This window comes from Passer domesticus, chromosome 15, assembly GCF_036417665.1.
Source record: "Passer domesticus isolate bPasDom1 chromosome 15, bPasDom1.hap1, whole genome shotgun sequence".
In the NCBI taxonomy this organism is placed as follows: Eukaryota; Metazoa; Chordata; class Aves; order Passeriformes; family Passeridae; genus Passer; species Passer domesticus.
Genome location: NC_087488.1, coordinates 12,616,853 through 12,637,503, shown reverse-complemented (window position 1 = coordinate 12,637,503; position 20,651 = coordinate 12,616,853). Strand labels below are relative to the sequence as shown.

Sequence of the window (20,651 nt, the reverse complement as noted above, 5' to 3'; positions counted from 1 at the left end):
TTAGGTCCACTACTGTTCCTGTAAGAACTGTAGATTGTTAAATACTACACTTTAAAATAAAGTGTCTTTCAAGCCTTCTGCATCTTGGAGTCAGATGCCAATCACTCTCCAATCAAAACACCCCCTGCACTGAGGAATGACCCCATCTCCCATCTCCCTCCCCACTCCCTGGCGCTTCCAGGAGGTCGTGTCCTCTCCTCACACTGCGAGGGAGGCCAGGACAGAGCTGAGTGTCCCCTGGAAGGAAAACCAGGAGCAGGGAGGCTCCGACCAGTCTGACCACGTGGGGATGCTGGAGCCCTGTGCTCGGCGCTCGGGAGGGTTTGTGAGCAGAGGCAGCCACGGGAATGCTCCATCCAGGGCTGCTCTCACCCCGTGTCTCCAGCCCAGCCTGGTTTGTCCCAGCCCTCCAGTATCTCCCAGTTCATTTGGGAGTGCCCAGGCAGGCACAGAGGGTGGGCTCACTGTGGCCATGATGAGGCAGCCGGTCACACTGCTGTGCCTTCGTGCTGCTGCCTGGTGGAGAGGGGATGGATGGTGGCAGGAGCAGAGGACTTTTCCTTCTGCAGCTGGGCTCTCCATTGCTGCTGGGACCCTTTGCCTCGGCTCTGCCTGGAGCAGGCAGTGTTTCTCACCATGACCTCAGCAAAAATCCCTGCTCAGGGATTTTTTTAATCCATCCCAGTCCATGGAGGGAAGTGGGAGGAAGCACAGCTCCCTGCTCACTGCGAGGTGTGGCAGATGCTGGTGCTTCTCCCACCCGCTTCCTCTTCCCACCAGGCAAACCTCACGGACCCTGGCGCTTGCACCCCATAAATCACCCGGCCACTCCTGAGCTGTTCCAAGCACATCAGCTCTGGGGCTGTGCCTGGGCTGCTCATCAGGGAGCCAGAATGGCCCCTGCTGCCCAAGGGCTTCCTAACTCAACAGCCACCCAAAAAATAAGGGGGCTTACCAGGCTGAGGACACGGCTGGAGCATCACCCAGTGCCGGCACAGCGGTGACACTGCTGCAGTGTCACTGCTGCTGCAGGTCCCTGTCCTCGGTGTGGACAAGCACAAGCCCAGCACTGTTTCCTGGTGAAAGCACCATGGTTTGGTGGGGGCTGAAGGGGGACACATCCACTGAGGAGGAGGAGGAAGGAGGGGTTGGGAGCGGGGCTGTTCGGTGGTGCCGCGGCTTCGCAGATCTCATCTGGCAGCGCCGTGGGAAGTGTTTCCAGATGCTTTGGAGATGCTCAATTTATCTCCTCCTCCACTCTTGGCTTGCCAAATGGCTACAGCAGCAGAACTGGCCCCACTGGGCAGCTGAGGCAGACCAGAAACAGCAGTTGCTGGGAGCTCTGGGGAAAGGGGGATTGGTTTTGATAGATTCAAGGCTGGTCTTAAAAGTCGGGAAGGGAAAAATAAACTTTGCAGGGCTTTTGGGTTATTTATTTTAACCACCTGCATGTTATGCAGGGGTGGGAAATAGTAGAAGGGTGAAAAAAAAAAAGGGGCAGTGGTTGAGAGCTCCTCTGCACATCCCAGTGCTGTCTTGGCCATCCCACAGCCATCACTCTGCTGCAGGGCTTTGCAGCCCCTCACTCCAAGGCAGACAGTGCTGGTAATGGATTAAATCACCTCCAGCTGCACAGAGGTGGTGGGATGTAGATCGTGCCCCCACGGGGGTCCCAGCACTCTCCCACCCAGCCCTGGGACAGGCAGCTCCCAAAGCTGCAGCTGCATGCGTCGCTCAGGCCCCACGATTCGGACGCTTTTATGTTCATTTCCCACAAATATTCCAGTTTTCTGGGCCAAAGCAGCTGGAAGTGGCTCTTGGAGCCAATTCACACAAGTTTTGTTGTCTCCCAACACCGCCCTCCCAGCCCAAGCCTCAAGTACTTCTCGCTGCTCTCAGCACCAGGACGGGTGTTTGTCCCATCATGGGTGTTTGTCCCAGCACCGTGCACACAGTCCCTGGTGAAAGTCCCCACAGCCAGGCTGGGAACACAGTGACTCACATCAAGTCTGGGACTGTAAGTGACCCAAATGCAAATTAAACCAAAAAAAAAAAGGACTAAACCAGTGTGTTACTCTCTGTCCTCAGTGTTGCAACCACCCAGAAATGGGGAAAGCCTTTAGAGCCTTTAGCCAGGCACAGTTCTGGAGCATCCCCCGGGCACAGTGCTGTCCACAGCAGCAGTGCCTGCATAGTGGCAGTGTCCCCAACGAGCCTGGCTTGTCCCCACCCCATCACCACACACCAGACTCTCCAAAAGGTACAGCTGCCTTATCAGCTGCCTCGAGCAGGCGAGAGTAAACAGGACGTCCCACACCAGCGCCGGGGTGCAGATGAAAGCAGCCTGGCCTGCAGAGTCTGCCAAGTATGCGAGAGCAGCAGGCTTTGCTTTTGTTTTCCTTTTGTTTATTAATGCCTGTATTTATTTACTTTTCAGCCCACGAGTAGGGAAAGGAGGAGGGAGAGGCTGGGAGCCTGGTGGGAGACAAACTGGAGGGTGGTGAGCTGCCTTCCCCTACTCCTGAAGGTTCAGTGGGGTATATTTCATTTTATTTTATTATTTTATTTCATTTGTAACTTTATTTTTAAATTTGTATTTATTTTACTTTTTAAGCCCCATCCAGGAGTTGTACAATGCCCAGCATCCTCCCAGTGTTCACCCCTGCCAGAGGCTCCTGTTCCTCACAGCAGCATCCTAACCCCAAGCCACAGCCCCTGGCTGCCCAGCACCTCGACTGGCACTTAACCCACATCTCCCCATCCTGTCTGGGGTGCAGGGGAGGGTCAGGCTCACCGAGGGTGACAGCACCACTGCTGGGAAGTGCCCACGCTGCCAAAACCGCAGGCTGTGAGCAATAGGAAAAGTCGTGGGGGAGCAGATGGGGCTGGGTGTCACAGCTTCCTGTGCCTGACACAGGTCCCTTTGCTGACCCTGCACCAGGGGAGGCCGGAGGGCCACCAGATCCTGCACCCAACACACCATCCCTGGCCGCAGGCAGCTGGGGAAGGCAGCACTGCTGCCCATCCACCCTTCCCTTCCTCCAGGGCAGTTTTTGGGGTGGCTGGGTCAGGGCAGTGCTGGTTCTCTGGGGGACACTCTCAGCCAGAGCCCCACCTCACCAAGGGCTGCAGAGGTTGGGGGACTTTTGATTTTTGTGGCTGTCTGGAGGGTGAGCAGGCTGGGAGGAGGGGTGGCTGCTTCAGCACACGCCGATTTCCTGCCAGGCTGTATTTTTAGCAGGGCCAACCCTTGATAACCCAGAGGCTGAAGCGAAACTGTGAAGTAAGTAAGTGTGCCTCGAAAAGGGGAAAAAAAAAAAGGTTGCTGGCTCTACAGGAAGGCGTGGAGGAGGGGGTGGCACAGGTAGCAGTGGCACAAACAGGACTGGTTGGGGGGAGCAGATCTTAGGCTATCTCCCAGCCCATGAAAGCTGGGGCTTGGTTCTGGCAGGTGGATGCTCAGTGTTGGCTGAAACTGCGGTGGGGAGGGCGGGGAGGGAAGGGGCTCCTCCCCCGCAGCCCCCAACCTTCCCACGCACACGCCTGCCCGCCGGCTGTTCACAACACCCTGCTAACAACCGGCTCCCACCTCAGCCCGCCGCCTCCCTCCCACCCCCGAGCCTGGGAAAAACCAGCCCCGAGGTGCCAAGCCCTGCCCGAGCCTTTTGGGAAGGGGAAGGAGGAGAGGACCCTCACACCCCGGGATGCAAATGGCCAGCAGGATCCCAGTACCCGTGGGAAAAAAGGGACGGAGGAGCAGCCCCTCCTCGGAGCATCCCCGAGAGAGGTGACAACATCTGCGGGGGATCAAGGGCTGTTCAGAGCAGCACATCCATAAAGAGACGCCGGAGCCTGGGACCAGGTGACTGTGGTCAGCAAAAAAAGCCACTTTATTGGTGACCGCTCCCACGGGAACCCCGTGGCAGCGATCGGGTTCAGGTCCCTGAGAACACACTGTCCATGCTGGTTCCCCTTCCCACATCTATTGCTTCAAACACATCCTAGTTACAGAAAGCACAGAGTGACGTTCCAGATACTGGAACATATAAATTAAGGTAAGTGATAGTTACAAGACATCGCAAATTATTTTTTTCTTTCTTAAACAGATTATCAAAGGTCGGGGATTTCTCTTTTTCTGATCCACAGAAAATGTATAAAAAGCATTTTAAAAATCTACATATTTCTCAATGTTTTGTTTTTTTTCTTAAAAAAAAGGCACAGTAAAAAAAATACTGGCTCAATAACATATTTACAACACACCCATTATGGGCTATTTTCACTCAGCTTCAAGTTGGAAATGTTCAGCTCTGGCTCGGCCCAGGGGCAGAGAGAGGGCTGGTGTTGGCAGGCAGGGCAGCTCTCGGAGGATGCGAGGTCCCTCTCCCTCCCTGGATAAATCCCTCTCCATCAGGGAGAGCACAATGGGAGGCTGGGAGATGCTGCCTGCCTGTGGCAGGTGCCCAGATGCGCAGGTGCCTCCTGGGCAGCACCCACAGCCAGGGCAAGGCTGGAGGATGCTCTGGCCCCACAGGGGACACACACACAGCCCCCGGGCAGACCTTGAGGTGTTCCTTTGCAGAGCTGCAGGGCTGCCTGAGCAGAACTGGAGGGAGACCCTGGACAAACATGGTGCCCAACCCACTGTGGCAGCTCTGGAAAATCCCTCCTCCCACGCCCATATATAAAGAAAGTCTTTACACCAATCTCTAAATAGTTCACCCACTGATGCTGCCAGCAACACTTCACCCATGTGGGGGGAGCTCTGGGAAATGGAGTTACACCAACACCAGCTCCCAGCCACCCCACTGTCTCCCTCCAGTGAAGATGTCAAGCTCCCAGCAGCTTTGCAGGACCCTGGAGGAGCCATTGCCATGGCCAGAGGCTTCCCCTGCCCACCTCTGCCTGCCGAGCCATGGAGCAGAACTCACAGGGATCCCTCATCCAAACTGGGAGCCAGAGCTTCGCTGCTGAGATTTTGGGATTGGGAGAGAGAATGGGCTGGGTCAGGGGTTACGGGAGCGGGTTGGGGGGTAGATGCAAAGAAGGGAAGAACACACCAAAAAAACTTAACATTTGAAAGGGAAAAAAAACCAAACCAAAACAAAACCATCAAGGGGAAGCAAGCCCGGGGTGGGGCAGGGCCCCGCGCTGCGGCCGCTCCCCACGCATGGCGTGGGGCCCGCCAGCCGCGGGTGCCCGGTGGGTAAGTGCTCAGTTCCCGTCCCTCTCCGCCATCCCGGCCGGACCAGGCAGCGGGCACGGGCAGCCGGGCAGGCAGGGCAGGGGTCAAGGGGCCGCACAGCAGCCTTCAGTACACACACACTGTGCAATACCACAGCAACGACGTCCGTCCGTCCGTCCGGCGAGGCCGGACCGACACACCCGCACGCAGGTCCCGCACGCCCGTCGGATACCGGGGAAACTCGGGACGAGGCTGGAGGGCACGTGCACCTCCTAGTAAACCATGTTGGTGGGGCACCACGGCGTGTCGGGGTACAGCAGGCAGTGCACGGAGCGGAACCTGAGGAGGAGAGGAGCAAAGCTGAGCACGGGACGGTGGCGGCTCCACGGCAGCCCGGTTTGGGGGGAACAGGGACCTCCCCCAGCTCACCTGGATGGGTCCTCCTCGACGGAGAAGGCTCCTTTCATGTGGATGGAGTTGCGCTTGTTTTCGAACATGCCGTAGCTCAGTGTCACCTGGGGGGCAAGCACAGAGGGGTGAAGTGGCCGACATGGCCGTAAGGATCAAGCAGAGGAAAGGGGAGCTGCAAAATTCACCCCATTTCCCAAAGCCTCCAGTGAGACTTCGCATCACCCCTCAGGGATGGGGCTTTTCCCCTCTGCTGTTTTGGTCACACGTCAATCAACATCTTAGCCGTGATGCCCAATTTTTAGGTGACAACTTGGGGTACCTGTTTGTGGATCTCCGACTTGGGCACCTGGTGGAGGTTCTCCAGGTGGGAGTGGAAGAGGTTGCTCCGGATGAGCTTCACGCCCAGCACAGACTCGATGATGTAGCCGATGGTGCAGTCGTCGGGCAGGCGGATCTTCTCTGCAGTGCTCATGAAGTGACCCCCGCTGCGGGGAGACAGAGAGGGGCTGCAGAGGAGCAAAGCCCAGGGGATGTGGGCACCCAGCGGGATTCTGGGCTTGGCCAGTGGGTGCCCAGCTCGGATTAAAAGTCACTTTGGGGGAACTGAAGCCCTTCCCAGCTTGTTTCCAAGCTCCCTGCAGACACCCCCCAGAAGGCAAAGAGAGAAAGGTTGTGGGATATAGTCCAGCACCCATCCCCAAAAATGTCGCCTCTCTGTGCCCTGGGGACCATGAGGAGTCCCCCAGGGAGTGCAATGCCAATGCTCTTACCTGGCCCAAGGGCTCATCTTCAGTGCCAGCCCCCGGCTGATACAGAACCCTGCTCCACCCGTGGCAAACCAGAAGTGCACAGGATGCTGCGAGAGAGGGGAACCAACGCAGTGAGACAACAGCTCCTTCTCCAGGCAGTCCAAATTAAACCAGCCCCAATTGTCCCCAGGCTCACCATCTTGTTCTCACTGATCCTCTCCGTGGCCTGGATGGGCCGGTCCAGGCTGGGCTTCCCGATGTAGATGTCCTGTGTGTGGGGGTAGCTGGAGAGCAGCTTCACCAGCATCCGCACGTTCACGTAGTTGTCATCGTCCACGTGGCAGAACCACCTGCAGTGACAGCAGTGTCACACCCACCCGAGGCATCTGCCCAGTCCCCATGCTGAGGTACAACCCCAAAACCACAGATGGTCTCTGTTTGCACCATCCTGCCCCCCTTCAGCCCTGTCATCCCCCACAGCAGCTCCAGGCACCGCTTACTTTCTGCCGGACTCAATGAACTTGTCGTACTCCACGGCCATCTTGCAGGACAGGGCCTGGCGGCTGTGGGCAGCAGAGCAGTTGGTGTTGATGACGTTTCCTGCAGGGAAAAAAGAGGGGTCAGAGCCCAGCATTGGTGCAGGCCACACCCCCCCACACCCTCTAACGGTGACACTTCACCACTCATGTCCCAGCTGTGCCAGGGGGATGGAATCTCATGGATGATCCCGATGCTCAGTGACCCACATGCTATATTGCTTTGGGCAAAAGATAAACTTTTGGGGAAATGTCTTTTTTGTCCGTGTGAGAGAAGGGAAGGGATGAATAAGCAATGTGGATGCAGCAGATGCACTGTAGATCAGCCCTATCCACGTTTTAAGAATGATGCCACCCTACATCACCTTGGTCAGGGTGTATCAGCTACCCTGGGGCAGAATGGGTGTCTGTGGGCCCTGCACTTCCCCAGGACATTGTAGCAAAAACCCTGCCCTATTTTGCTTGCCCAGCTCAAAGGCAATCACTTCCCAGCCCGAAAATTAGTCATTTGCATGGGGAGAACAGACCATGCTGACCCCAGCCAGGAAAATGCTCCCATGAAACTCTGTCCACATTGCCATCAATCCCAGCTCACCCCAGGGACAAAGTGGTGCAAAGGCACCTGTAACTGTGATCCCCAGCAGCACCATGCAGGGGGTGGGCTGGGCTGACTGGGAAGTAAACCTGCCCCCAGATGGGGCTCCCAGGCAGAGGGTGCTTTAGGCATCATCAGTGAAACAAATTGTGTCATTCTCAACCCAGGTTCCTGTGGCGAGGGCTTTTTCAGAGTTCCCAGGGCAGGCTCCACACCAACCATGCTCCACAGATGGGAGCTTTTCAGGGGACTTGGCCAGGTCATACACACAAAGGGACAAGAGCCACAGACTCACGTGCTTGCTTCTTCAGCTCCTCATCCTCCCCGTCAGTGAAGATGAAGGTCTGAAAGAGAAGACGAGGCACTTCTGAGGATCGAGGGGCTGAGACCATGCGGCTCTGGATGTGACACAGCACCCCTGGGCAGACCTGGGATCAGCTCCTGCAGGGAGCTGGTGGTGACTTCTTCCCCCTTGTCCAAACCCCAGAGTGGCACTGGAGAGCCAGACAGCCACACAACACACCCAGCTTCAGACCAGGACAGGAGGGACAGGAGCCGAGCTCCCCTTGGGAGCAAACCCCAGCCCCCGCACGGAGCATCCCCATCCTCCTGCCTTTTGCACGGGGAGCAGCTGGCAGGGAGATGTTGGGGGCCACAGGGGCTGTGCCCAGCACGAGGGGGGCGGGGGGAAGGAGGGGAGCAGGTGCAGAGCGCGGCCTGATCTGAGCAGGGATTTCAGAGCGCGTGGCCGGGGTGCCGCAGCAGCCGCCCGGGCAGGTGTGTTTGCCCACGGCGCCGTCCCCACCTGTGTCAACAGCAGCGCCTGTCCTTGGCCACTTGCACAACAGCTCCACGGCTCCCCTCTGCTCCCTGTGTCCTACCCAAGGGGGCTGAGACGGTGCCAGTGAGTGCCTCTTAGCAGCCCCGAGGAGGGGATGGTTCCCCACTGCCCCATCCCAGCACAATCCCGCGGTGCCAGGCAGCACCCGACAGCCTCCCCGGGCCCCTGAGCTGCCTGCCCGGCTGCACTCCTCTATTTACACAGCTAATTCCTGGCATATGTCACCCAGGAAGGAGGACTGGAGGGGCTGCTCTGGGCCTGGGATTTGGGGAAGGACAAGAAGCAGGAGAGAGCAGGGGGTGGGAAAGGCATCGCCATCAATCAGCGGGCAGCAAACAAAGCTGGAGGAGAGAAACCACAACCAGCTGCCAAGCGCTATTAAAAACCAGACGTGCACAAAAGGGCAAAGGAAGAAAGACAAAAGGGCTGGGGGGGAAAGGCAGGAGGCAGCAGAGGGGGGACGATGGAGCACTGGGGATGATGAATTACAAGTGAGCTGGAAATTGGGTGCCACCCCGCAGCCGGCCCCGGGAACGCGCTGGGGTTTTGTGGCTTGTTTGAGGAGCTGGGTACAATAGTGGGGTTGACTTTACTCAGCGAGGAGAGTTAAGCGGGCAGCAGTCATTAGCATACAGCTGCACTGGTTAACCCGGCCCTGTTTGCTCAGGTCCCCAGCCGGGGCTGGTGGGGAGAGCCCGGAGCTGCACTGAGGCTCAATGGGAGGGGACGGGGCTACAAGTGACCTTTGGGGCTTGAAAAGGAGAAAAGAAAAAGGGGGGGAGGAAAAAAAAAAAGATGGAGGAGGTGGGAAGGCAAGTTCTCACAAATGCACAGCCTGCCGTGCAGTCTGGCTTGTGGGGAGGGACAGAGGTCAGGAAGGCTCTGAGCAAAGGGGATGGGGAAGAGCTGGTGAGGAGGGGACAGCTGGGGGACAGGGACACATCAGCTGCAGGGCCAAGGATGCCCGTGGTTCTGTGTCTCCATGGACACGTCACTGCTGGGTGGCACAAGGTCAGTGCTGTGTGTAGAGGAGGGGGTGTCACCCCCAACCCACTCGGGGTACAGCTGCTGGTCCCCATTTCCCCCAGGTGCTCAGGGACTGGTCAGGAAGCTGACTGGGGTACAAACTGAAGCAGGGCAGCAGAAGAGCATCCAGGGATGCCTGAGACAGCCCCATCACACAGGGGGGTTGGCACTCCAGCCCAGGTTTCAGCCTCGCTGGGGGGGCAGGGAACACACAGCCCGTGCACAGGCGAGACAGAAAATGTTTGCTTGATTAGCTCAGAAGCGCCGTCCAGCAACTGCCTTCAGCTGCTCCAAAAATAACCCCACAACTAATCCTGCACTCAGCCTCTATAAATAGACCACAGGGACAATTGTTTATTACTCGCCTGCACCGATACGTTTCATCCTACCCAGGCATCTCCCCACACACATCCCCGCAATATTCCTGGTGAGGGTGGGCCAGGTGGCACCTCAGGGACTGGGACAGGGGCACACAGCTGCAAGTCACCCCATGTGGGCACCTACTGGGGCCTCACAGGTTTCCCACATCCCTCCCGACCCCACCATGACATTAAATTAAAAGTAAAGCAATTAAAGGCTTCATTTTTAAATTAATTTTGTAATTAATTTGTGTTTCTTGGAGGGGAGATGCATCCTGCCTCCATGGCCTTTCACCTGGGGCTGCAGCGGAGAGGAGCAGAGGTGACAGCCGAGTCTGGGAGGAGATAGGCCAGGAAAGGATGAGACCAAGTAAAAAACACGAATCCACCTTTGGCATCTCCCATGGAGGATGCCAGACCTGAGGGCAGCATGCAGTTTATAGTGGTGCAAGTGGACACTGCAGCCAACATCCCTGAGCTGTCACCTGCAAACCAGCACCTCCAGAGCCAGCAGGGCCAGAAGCACTCCCAGCCCTTACAGCCACCTCTCTCCCACTTGGCCCCCGTGCCAGCCACAGCACCGAGGGGTGCAAGGACCTCTTGGACCCCCCCCAGTAACTTTTCCTGCAGGGTGCAAGAGAGGAAGGGCCCGCTGCCCCCCCACCCCAACCCCTGCAGGAAACCTCATTGTTCTCAGAACTGCAGCTTCAAGAAACACAGGATGCCAAATCCCTGCCGAACAATAGCTGCCAGCGCTCCTCGCAGCCCCGCACAATGCGCGGCCCGGGACTCGGCGGCACCCGGGATCCCCGCGGCCGCAGCGGGGTCAGCCCCCGCAGCCGGAGCCGGGCAGCCGCCGGCAGCCCCCGCTGCCTCCTCCTCCTCGCCCTTGGGGAAGGTTTTTTAGTCTTTTTTTTTTTTTTTCCCCCTCGCCTTCATTTCTCCTTTCAGGGTGACTCATTTCCCCTGCACTGGCGGAGCTGGGGGGTTGCTCGTGGCTGGGTGCTGCACAAGGTGTCCCACCAGCCAGGGCCACCCCGGGGTCACCGCGGCCCTCTCTGTGCTGCCTGGCAGAGTGGGTCTGTGACATCCGGGGTGACACACTCTCAGCATAGCCCATGCCTGTCACCACCCCACCAGCACACCAACCCAAAGGGGAACCTCGGCCAGGCAGGCACCCCGTGACCCTGCAGAGCACAAATCCTGACCCTGTGCCACGTCTCACTTCCCCATGCTGGCAGAGGATGGAGCACTCCAGAGCCCTTTTCACAGCCACCCCACTTGGGTGCAGAGGAAAGGAGGCAGAAAGAAGGGCTGGTTGTGGGGGGGGGCTCAGTCTCCAGCTGGTGAGGGGTTCTGGAGCAGGTCAGGGGGTTCTGGAGCAGGTCAGGATGCTGCCAGAGCTGCCCAGCTTTGTGTCCCCCGCAGCAAATGTTCTTATTTTCCCTCCAGCCTCGGGGTTTAGGGGGGAAAATCCCCACGCCTCTTCACCAAGTTGGGGGCAGTGTGATGGCGATGTCCCAGCAATGACAGCGTGCCACGATGGCACCAATCCATGGTGGTGGCTCTCCCCAGGACCAGGGGCAGGTCTGTGCTGGCACAGGATCTCAGGGCTGGGACCTGCAGAGGCGGTGAAGGGGCTTGCAGGGCCGCGGGCCCTTCCTCCCTCTGCTCCCTTCAGCAAGAGGAAGAATCCTCCACTGTAATTTTAAATGCTATAATTTTTAATAACCTCCTCACAAACAATGAGCTCATTGTGTGGCAAGGGTCCCCCACCCTCCCGCCTGGTGCTCCACGCGCCGCTCACCGGCTCCAGGGCTTTTATGGGCAAGGACAGCAGCATGGTTTGGGACAGGCAATTAAGGGGCTCCCACCCCTTAAACCCACACAGGCTGCGCCGGGGGGCAGCAGGGAGGGACCCTCACACACAATCCGAGCTGGTCGGTGCTCAGCAGGCCCTGGCACACAGCCCAGGGCCGGGGGGAGCAGCTGCCCACGGAGCTGGTTTGGGATGAGCAGTCCCTGCCTCAGCCGCTCTGCTGGGAGCGCAGTGAGACTCGCACGCCAGCACACTCCGGCATGTGGGTGGGGACCCTGGCCAAGGTGCTAGAGAAATCTGGGAGCCGCCATCAGAGGAGCGTGCTCTTTGGAAGGCAAACCCGTTGGCTTTGCCCCGAGAGCAGGAATTTTTCAAAGGCTGCAATTCCGGCGCCGCAGAGCGGGAGGCAGCCAGCGGATCCCACGCTGCCGGGACGGCGGCCCGGGCTGGAGCCCCGGCGTGTGCCGAGCTGCCTGGATGCCTCTGGGGTGCCCCAGGGACACCCAGCCGCCTTCAGGGTAACCCCAGGGCCAGCAGAGGTGTCTTTGGCGACTCTGCCGCTGCAGATCACCCAACTCAGCAAGAAATCTGACTTAGACTTGCTCCTGTCTGGGGTTTCTGCTCAATGGTCATTTTCCTCCCCTCTCTTTCCTTTCAAGCCCAAAGTTTCTCCAGCCCGCACTCCAGCATCCTAAGGATACTGAGAGAGCTGGAAACTCTCCCCAGAGCAAAGAGGGGAAAGCCCATAATTCTCCTCCAAAAGCAGTTTGTCTGGCCTGGATTGTGCAACCCAAAGGGGAGATTTAGAAGGGAACAGGGATGTGCTCTCCCTGTGCAAGAGGCAGGAAGGAGGAGGGGGTGCCCTTTGCAGTGTCTTGGAGGTGACAGAGGGCAGGAAACAGGGACTATTGTGGGCAGAACAAAGAGCAGCCAAGGAAGGACACAATGGCTGTTCCCCCTCTCTGCCAGGGCCCAGGCAGGAGCTACCTGCTGGATTTAACCCCTTCTCAGCAGTGTCTGCATCCCTGAACAGCCAGAGGGAGGCTGGGGTTTGAGTGATTGGGAGAAAGAGACACAGCATCAGGCAAAGGAGATTCTCAGCCCTTGGGCAGGAACTTCCCCGCGCTGGTGAGGCAGCTCACATGCCTGAGCACCGTTAGTGAAACCCAGAGCAAGAGAGGATGAGCAGAGACAGGCCTGACTCAGACTGAGAGAGACGTTTGAGCAAAGGCAGTGCCCTGCTGCCACCAAATCACCCTCCCGAGATGGAAACCAGGGGGCCAGGCAAGGAAGAGATGCAGGAACTGCAGGGCAGCAAGAGAGAAGAGCCCCACAGCACCAATCCCACACTCTGCAGGCAAAAAAACCCCAACCTAATGCCAAGTTTGGGGAAGCCCAGGGTGCCTCAAAGCTTCCCAGGGACAGCAGCGTGGGAAGAGCAGAGCAAATCACCCTCAGCAGGGCAGCTCATCCCCTCTGCCTCGTGTCCCCATAGCCCTGCTTTGCTCCGCAGGAGTTTGTGCAGCCTCCAGCTCTCTCGGCAGCTCCTTGTCCTCAAGTGCTGTACAAGAGCCGTCACTCAGCGGCTTGGCTTGTCAGGCAGGCACCTCGCCGGGCTGCGGCCCCCCTGGCTTCATGGCCCTCATCTCTAGGCAACCTGACCTGGACACGGCCGGCTCCGGCTCCCTCGTTCCCATGGAAAGTGCCACACAAGAGGCTGCGAAGCCTTTTCTCTGCGCCAGGAGAAAAGGGGCTTTGTTAGCTTGCCCAGGGGGACAGCGTGAGAGCCGAGCCTTAGGGCTCTGGGAATCCAAACGGACAAACGAAGCACAAAAAATAAAAAAAAAAAAAACCTAGAAGAAAGCCGGAGCTTACAAGAGGGAGAAGAAAAAAAAGAGCAGCCATTCCCAGGATCATCTGTAGGTGCTCAAAGAGCGTTTCACTCCACCACCACTCACCACCCCCTCGCAGTGACAGCAGAGCATAAAAGAGGTTTCCACTAAATAACTGGACCAAGGAGAAGTGGCAGATCCACTGCCAAGCCTGGGAAACCTGAGCAAAAAAAAAAAAAAAAAACCCAACCCAAAAAAACAAACCACAATTCACAGGGGAAAAAAAGTAGCAAGATAATTCTTGGGGTACAGTGCAGGAGCCAAGACCCCACAAGGTCCAGCAGACTTGGGTGAGGGGGGCATGGGCAGGTCAATCCTTCCCCCCATGGCCTCCACCCTCAGCCACTCCAGATTTCCAAGGAAAACAGTTTGCGAGCAAGAAACTGAGTTCCAGGCCAGGAGGAAACACGTGAAGACAGTAGGAAGAAAAGGTTAGGGCCAGACATAACTTACTTTTGGGAAGCTGTCTAAGGGTAGAAAAAGTGTCTTGAGAGCAAATGGCAAAGCACATTTCCTAAGGAAACGGCTTTTCTTTTTTCTTTTTTTTTTTTTCCTTTTGATTTTTGCTTCAGTACTTGAAGCACAGAGTAAGGGACTGCCAGGACTCTGGGCAGGACATCAGTAAGGTCAGGAAGCAGACTCGCTGGAGCTGCCCCGGTGTGGGTGAGCTGGTGCAGACCCACCAGAGCTCCCAGCAACTCCAGTCCTGCCCAGTCCCTTGCCGGGAGACTGAGAGCTTCAGCACATCCCGGCGCTCTCCCAGCCCTGGGCTGATGAACCGGGTGTCCTTTGAGCAGCACAACTGCAGGACCTGACCCGGACTGTGGCACGCACGGGCTGGGCTGCAGCCCTACACCGTGCCTCAGTTTCACCAGCCGAAAGCAACGCAGACCAGCTCTGCAATGGGAGCTGCTCGGGGATAAGGAGCCCGGAGCAGAATTTGGGGAGGCTGCTGAGTGTGAGGAGCCCAGGTCGGGCTCTCTCCATCACTCACCCTGCAACGCTGCATTTCACCCTCCTGAAAACACAGCTGGCTGCAGAACAGCCTCGGAACGCCACCCGGCTCAGCGATGCGGGGGAAAAGGAACGGCAGGTGATATTTGCTGGGTCACGGCACCACCCGAATCTCACAGAACGAAGGTATATGTGCCAGGACCGCGGCGGAGAAGCCCGGGCTCCATCCCGCCCCGAGCCGCTCCATCCCGGCCGGCGGAGGGGACCAGCCCCGTCTCCATCCCCGTCCCCATCCCTTACCATGTCGCGGTTGCGGGAGATCCAGGTGTCGAGCAGCAGCTCCAGCCGCGCCTTGTGAAACTTCTTGGTGGTCTTGACGGCAATGAAGACATCGCGGGGGGAGATGTCCTCGGCCGGGGGTCGCGGGGGGCTCGGCGGGGCCGGGGGCAGCTCCCGCCGCGCTCGGCTCAGCCGCCCGAAGTAATCGGCGAAGCTGCGGAGCCCGGGCGGCCCCTGCGCCGCCGGAGGAGCCGCGGCCGCCGCCGCCCCCAGGCTCTGCAGCGCCCGCTGCGCCCCGCCGGCCTCCCCCCGGGCCAGCCCCGGCCTCGCCGGCGGCTCCACCATGAGCACCAGCAGGCAGGTGAACATGGAGCCCACGAGGGACAGGAGCAGCTTCCTCCCGCAGCTCTTCAGCATCCTTCCTTGCCTCCGCTCCTCGGCTCGCCGCGCCGCCGCCACCGCCGGCCCCCGCTGCGCCGCCGCCTTTAAACCGCGCCCGCCCCGCCCGGGGAGGGACGGAGCCGGGGCCGCCCCACGCGGGGCGTGGGCACCGCCCGGCCCTGCCCGCGGCCCTGCCCGCGCCCCTCCGACCCCCGCGTCCCCCCCGCCAGCCCCCGCACGCGTCCCGGCTCCTCCGGCCCCGCTCCGGCCTCTGCCCGGCGCGTCTCCGTGCCCGCGGCCGGGAGCGCACGGCTGGGTGCGGGCAGGGTGCCGCTGCCTCCTTCTCCTTCTCCTCCTCCTCCTCCCTTTCCCTTGATACCCGGGGATGGGGACGCTCTGGTCCCCTGCAGCCCCCAGCGCACTGGGAGCATCGTTCGCTGCTCTGTCGTCCCGGGCTGCCCAAAGCCCTGCACCGAGATGTTCTCACGGCGCTGTCCAAGAGGTTTCCAGCAAGCTGACCAGCCTGACCAAGCTCCAGGCATCGTCCCATCAGTCTCCTGTGAGGCAAAGCATAATTGAAAACAAACACGCCAAACCCCCCCAAAACCACAGCGCTGCTCTCACTTCCACCAGGCTCCATTCTGGTGGGTAAATCTGGGGACAGGGAGCCAGGAGTGTCTGTTCTCATTTCTTCTTCAGGGAGACCTGGAGAGGCTCCCAGACTTGACCAACCTCATCCCAGGCACTGTGCTCTGAAGCCCCAGAGTTCTGGGATATCTGAAAATAAATGTTGTATAGGTACCAAGCAGCCCCCTCCTCCCACCCGCAGTGATCACTAATCATGATAATGATTGCTTGTTAAATGAGACACCATTTTTCCAGACAGACAGTGGGAGATGTGGTGCCTGAAAGAGAAATCTGGGTTGAAATCTGGTCTTGGATGTGCCACCAACTTGATATTTTCCTGGCGCCGAATCCCGGGGCCTCTTTCCCCCCTTACCCTCTGTCTCTGCAAGCAGTGAGCTCTTGGGGTTTTCTTTCCCAGGGAGTGTGCTGCTACAGGGAGGCGGATTTGGGTTTGGGCCTGGGCTGCAATGTAATGCCATAATCAGGGGCTGCTGCATTTTTGGGCAGGGACCTTGTCCAACTTGCATTTTTCCTGCTGTCACGTGCTCCATTCATCTCTGGCACTGGATAAACAATACCATAATACCAGGCAGGATGAAGCAGGGAAACTGCTTCCTCAGGCAAGCCCCAGCATTTGCCTCCTCTTGATTTTAGGCCATGCATTCTCTTGGTCAGCACTTGAACCATGATCCCAGGCTAGAAACACTCAGGGAGACTTTGGGGCTTTGTTTTGCAGGGCATTGGCCACGTCTGGAGACAGACCTGAGTTGCCCAAGAAGGCTCAATAATAAAATAATAAAAAAAAGCCAGTTAGACCGTACAAACACAGGAACCAAATCCCACACTCCCCACTTCCCGCTATTGCTGCCCAGCCTTCCAGTCTCAATTTGCTTTTTTTTTTTTTTTTTTTTTGGGCGCCCTTTGTCTCCAACCCGATGGCACAGCAACCGCGGCTCGAGAGGCAGCTGAAAAGCCCGAGCAGCAAAACCCTGAATGAAGAAAGAGCCCCTTTCTCCAGGAGCCAAAAGGGGAGGAAAGGCACTTTTCCCCCGACCAGCTGCTCTGCCACTCCCGCAGCCCGGCACTGGCTGGGGACACTGGGGACACGCGCTGTGGCCAGATGTTGGGGTCCCAGCCGGCGCCGCGGGCCAAGTGACAATGCGGGCTCTGTGTGCGCTCTGTGTGCATGCCCCGGGGATGCAGGGGCTTCAGGAGCCGCTGTGCTGCCACCGCTGCCGGCACAAGGGCTGTCCCAGCCTTACCCCAGCCCTGCTCTGCCCGGCTGCCCAGGGCCCGCGGCGAGGGGAAGCTGTTCTTCCAGCAGCGCTGTCCTGCCAGAACAAGATTCCTCCGGGATTGTCCAGCCGCTGGCCGCGTCCCCACAGGTTTCCCCTCAGGGGCCTCGCCTCCCGGCTCGGCCCTCACCTGCCACGTGGGTGTCGGCAGCGAGGGATTGGTTCCCCCAGGGAAACCCTGCTTGCTCCGCAGTGGGCACAGGATGGCACCTGAGGGGCAGGGAGCTGGAGCAGGCATGGGGAGGATGCTCCCAGGAATGTTTGGTGCCCGGTTCACTGGTACTCAGACAATTACAAAAATCTTAAGCCAAACAGGGGTGACTCCAGAACCGGACAAATTCAGGTGGCCCATAGATACAAGGGGCAGGGGAGATGGGTTCTGTCACAGCTGCTCTGCAGAAGCGATGCCAAGGCTGGACCGGGAGGGGCATCTCACTCTCTCTCCCAAAAAGGATCCCATTTTGGACACAGTCCAAAACTCCCCCCACTGAGATGTGAGGTGAGATGTGGCTGCAGGGTGGTGGTGTGCCCCCCACACTGCCTGACCCCACAGGGATGGCTCCAAGACAGAACATTCTGCTCAGATCCCCCAAATCCCCACTTGAGATGAATTTCACTGAAACTCCAGACTAGTTTTCCACTGCAGATAGGTGGATTCAGCCCCGCACCAAACCCAGGGCTGGGGCTGCACGTGGGGCATCTCCCTTTCAGCCGTACCACGGTATTAGCTCGGTTTAAATTGGTTTAAACTCTCCGCATCGCCCCTGCTCGCAGCCTGACCCCGGCACTCAATAGGTGGTCCCTAAGAGGCTCCCAGGTTCTCAGGGCTGCTAAAAATGGTTAATAAATCCGCAGTAATAAAGTGTTCAGGTCATCCGAGAGAAATGCCGCGCTCGGGCTGCAAAGCTGCATTGTCTGCCCGCAGCGATTTACGCGCTCCGTCGGACAGGGGTTAAAAGCTCTGTCAGGCGCCGACTTCGCCGCTGTGGCATTGTCGGGGGTGTTTAACGGGGTTCGGCCACTGCTCCCACTGCGCAGCTCGGGTTGGGCAGGGCGATGTCGGAGGAGGGCGGCCCAGGAGCTGGATGCTGCCCGTGGTCTGCCTCTCACCCCCTCCCGCTTTTTCTTTCTGGGATTTTTCTGAGCGCACAAAAGAGATTTTGCATCAATTACTGGTAGGAAAACGGCAGAGCCCCGCGGCAGAGCTGTGCGCTCCCGTTCCGGGCTTGGTTAACTTCCCATTGTCTGATAGGCTCCGCTATTCAGGGCCAGGGCAAGGGCTCAGCTTTTTTCATCTATCGCGGCTTTTTTAAACACCTGCGAAACAAAAAACCTTCCTGCCCTTGTAGCAGAGGGTCCGGCAGTGCCTTTGAGGTGGCTGCAGAGCGGAGCAGGTCAGCATCTCCCTGCCCAGCACGCAAATCTCTTGCAATCAGTGCCTACGGTGCATCTCCTGATGCTGAACTGTCCCCACGCCAATCAATCCCCGATGTGCTCCAGGACCACCAGGTCCTGCTGCCAGCCCCCTCCACCCTCCGTGGCCCCAGACCCTCCATCGCTTTCCCCCTCCACTCTGGGGTCTGCTGTCCCCTCGGCGGGGCGGGAGGACACGGTTCCATCCGTGCAGGGCACTGCGAGATCCCACGGGGCCGGGGGCTATACAAATGCAAAGCGTCATTATTTTCCCGGGGCTGAAGCAGAGGCCTGAGAAAGGTTGAGTGAGAGAGGCAGCGAGCAGGGAACAGCGGGGGATTTAGCTCCTGAAAAGGAGCCAGGGAGAAAAGCGGGCGAGGAGTTTCATTGTGCGCTGGGCAGAGGGGGTCACGAGCAAGTTAAACTGGTTAATGTATTGGAGCAGCTTCCTCCGAGCTGCTGGGAGCAAGCAAAGCCCTCAACAAAAGGCCGAGGGAGCATTCTTGCGGGGAAAGTGGGCTCTCTTTAAAAGGATTTGATTTCTTTTCTGTCAGTTGAATGGAATTTGGTGGTGACTCCTCCAGGTCTAAGAATCTGGGGCTTTGGCGGTGGTGGTAGCGGGAAGGGACGGTCCCTGTCTCCCCCCCCGCCCCCCATTCCTGCATTTTTCTCCATCTCCAGGCCCGCTGCCTCCAGATTACAGCTCCCGGTGTTGCGGGGGGAGAGGAGCTGGGAGAACACAGGCGGCCCCATGGATGCTCTGATCCCGAAAGAAAGCGAGGGGCACGGGGCCGCCCCTGCCCAGCCTGGTTTCTCATGCTCCCTATTCAGCCCAGGGGAGGGGAGGAAGGTGTGGGGAGAGGGGGGACTGGTGGGGCATCCACTGCTGATTTAATGCCTCTCTCAGTGCTTCACGGCCGAGGTTGATCTCAGGGCAGTTTTGGCAGCGTAAGGTGTGCAAGGGGAGCTTTCCACTCCTTCCCCTGAGGCATGGAATTTTGATGTTAAAACCGTGGAATGAAGGTAAAAACATGAGGGAAAGGGATTTTGAACTATCAAAATCAGCTGGATATAACCCCTCTTTCCCACAGCTTGTGCATCTCTCTCCTCCCAAGAGCAGCTCCTGGGGCAGCTCAGGACTGTGTTCACAGACCTGGCTTTGTCACCCCAAAATCCCTTGGCTGGTGGGCAAGAGCACTTCCTCTTCATGGGTACAGGCAGGAGCAGCTGCTCTTCTGCTGGGCCACGGGGGGGTCACACTGCTGCCAGCCAGGGCTGCTGGGCTGGATGCAGCAGTGTCTGGCTGCAGGTGCCTCATTTGGTGCTGACCCCAGGAGCAAACCAGGGAGATTTAGAGCTGCCCTGGGCTGGAGATTGGCTGTTGCACACTGCTCAGAATAACTGGCAGCGTGGATTTGGAGTGGGAAAAAAATAATTAAATAAGCAGTGACTGTGACTGGTAACCCTGCACTGCATGAGATCATCATAGAGCCAGAGCCTTCAGCAGTGCTCAGGTAGCTGGACAGACAGACAGCAGCTTTCCACTGACTGAGCTCAGCTCGCTGTGCCTCAGTTTCCCAAGAGGTGACACTGTCAAAGACACCATGGTCCCTGTCCCCTGGGCTGGTGCCTTGTGGGCTGTGCATGGAGCCTGCTCATGTCAGTCTGTACGTGTCCGTCTGTACAGGCAGAGCAGGAGCACAACAAGCTGAGATCACAGTTTGCTGTAGATGATGGCCAGCCTGTCCCAAGCTCCTTCCAGAGGTGTGGTCAGCAGAGCTTGCAGCTCCTGGCCTTTAATTTTTGGCCTCTCTTTCTTTCTGGCCCCAAATTTTCTCATGTTCCTGTTGTGAGCTGTCCCTCTCGGCTTTGCCTTTCTGTAAAGGAGCCAGAAGCTGATGTCAGGGGAAGTGTTTGGTGATTACCCCAAGGAGAAGGCAGGAATCAAATCTCATGCTGGGCTGGACTGGATGGACAAAGGCCCAGTGAACCCCATGTCCCCCCTCCAGCTACAGAAGAACTCTCATATATAGTTTGTTGGGTTTTTTTTGTATATGTATAAGGAACAGCAGCCAAAGGCAGGCTGCTCCCAGAGCCCATCCCAGCCAAACCCTGCACTGTGCTCCCCTCCAGACCAGCACCTGCCTTAATAACTCCTTAAATCTCATGGTTTTGCCCATGTCTGATGCAGTGGCTGGTCCCATTCCGTGATGGGACACTGTGCACTCTTTTCCTGGCCACAGCTACCTACAGCTCCAGGACTTCCAAACCTCCTGGGGAGAAGCAGCCAGG

General features: G+C 58.2%; 1 protein-coding gene across 1 annotated transcript; it reads right to left on the bottom strand.

Moving 5' to 3' along the window:
* Nucleotides 1-5,296: 5,296 nt before the first annotated feature.
* LFNG (LFNG O-fucosylpeptide 3-beta-N-acetylglucosaminyltransferase) lies at nt 5,297-15,145 on the bottom strand. Its single transcript, XM_064390094.1, has 8 exons — nt 14,665-15,145; nt 7,769-7,817; nt 6,843-6,942; nt 6,539-6,692; nt 6,364-6,449; nt 5,913-6,078; nt 5,612-5,697; nt 5,297-5,521 (listed from the first exon to the last, which is right to left on the bottom strand). The coding sequence occupies exons 1-8, from the start codon at nt 15,058-15,060 to the stop codon at nt 5,455-5,457; spliced, it is 1,104 nt and encodes a 367-aa protein (XP_064246164.1). The 5' UTR covers nt 15,061-15,145; the 3' UTR covers nt 5,297-5,454.
* Nucleotides 15,146-20,651: the final 5,506 nt, after the last annotated feature.

Coding starts and splice junctions, on each gene's coding strand:
- LFNG (XM_064390094.1), bottom strand. CDS start 15,060: ATGCTGAAGAGCTGCGGGAGGAAGCTGCTCCTGTCCCTCGTGGGCTCC. Junction 7,818..14,664: donor TCTCCCGCAACCGCGACATG/GTAAGGGATGGG, acceptor CTTCTCTTTCAG/ACCTTCATCTTCACTGACGG. Junction 6,943..7,768: donor GGAGCTGAAGAAGCAAGCAC/GTGAGTCTGTGG, acceptor TTTTCCCTGCAG/GAAACGTCATCAACACCAAC.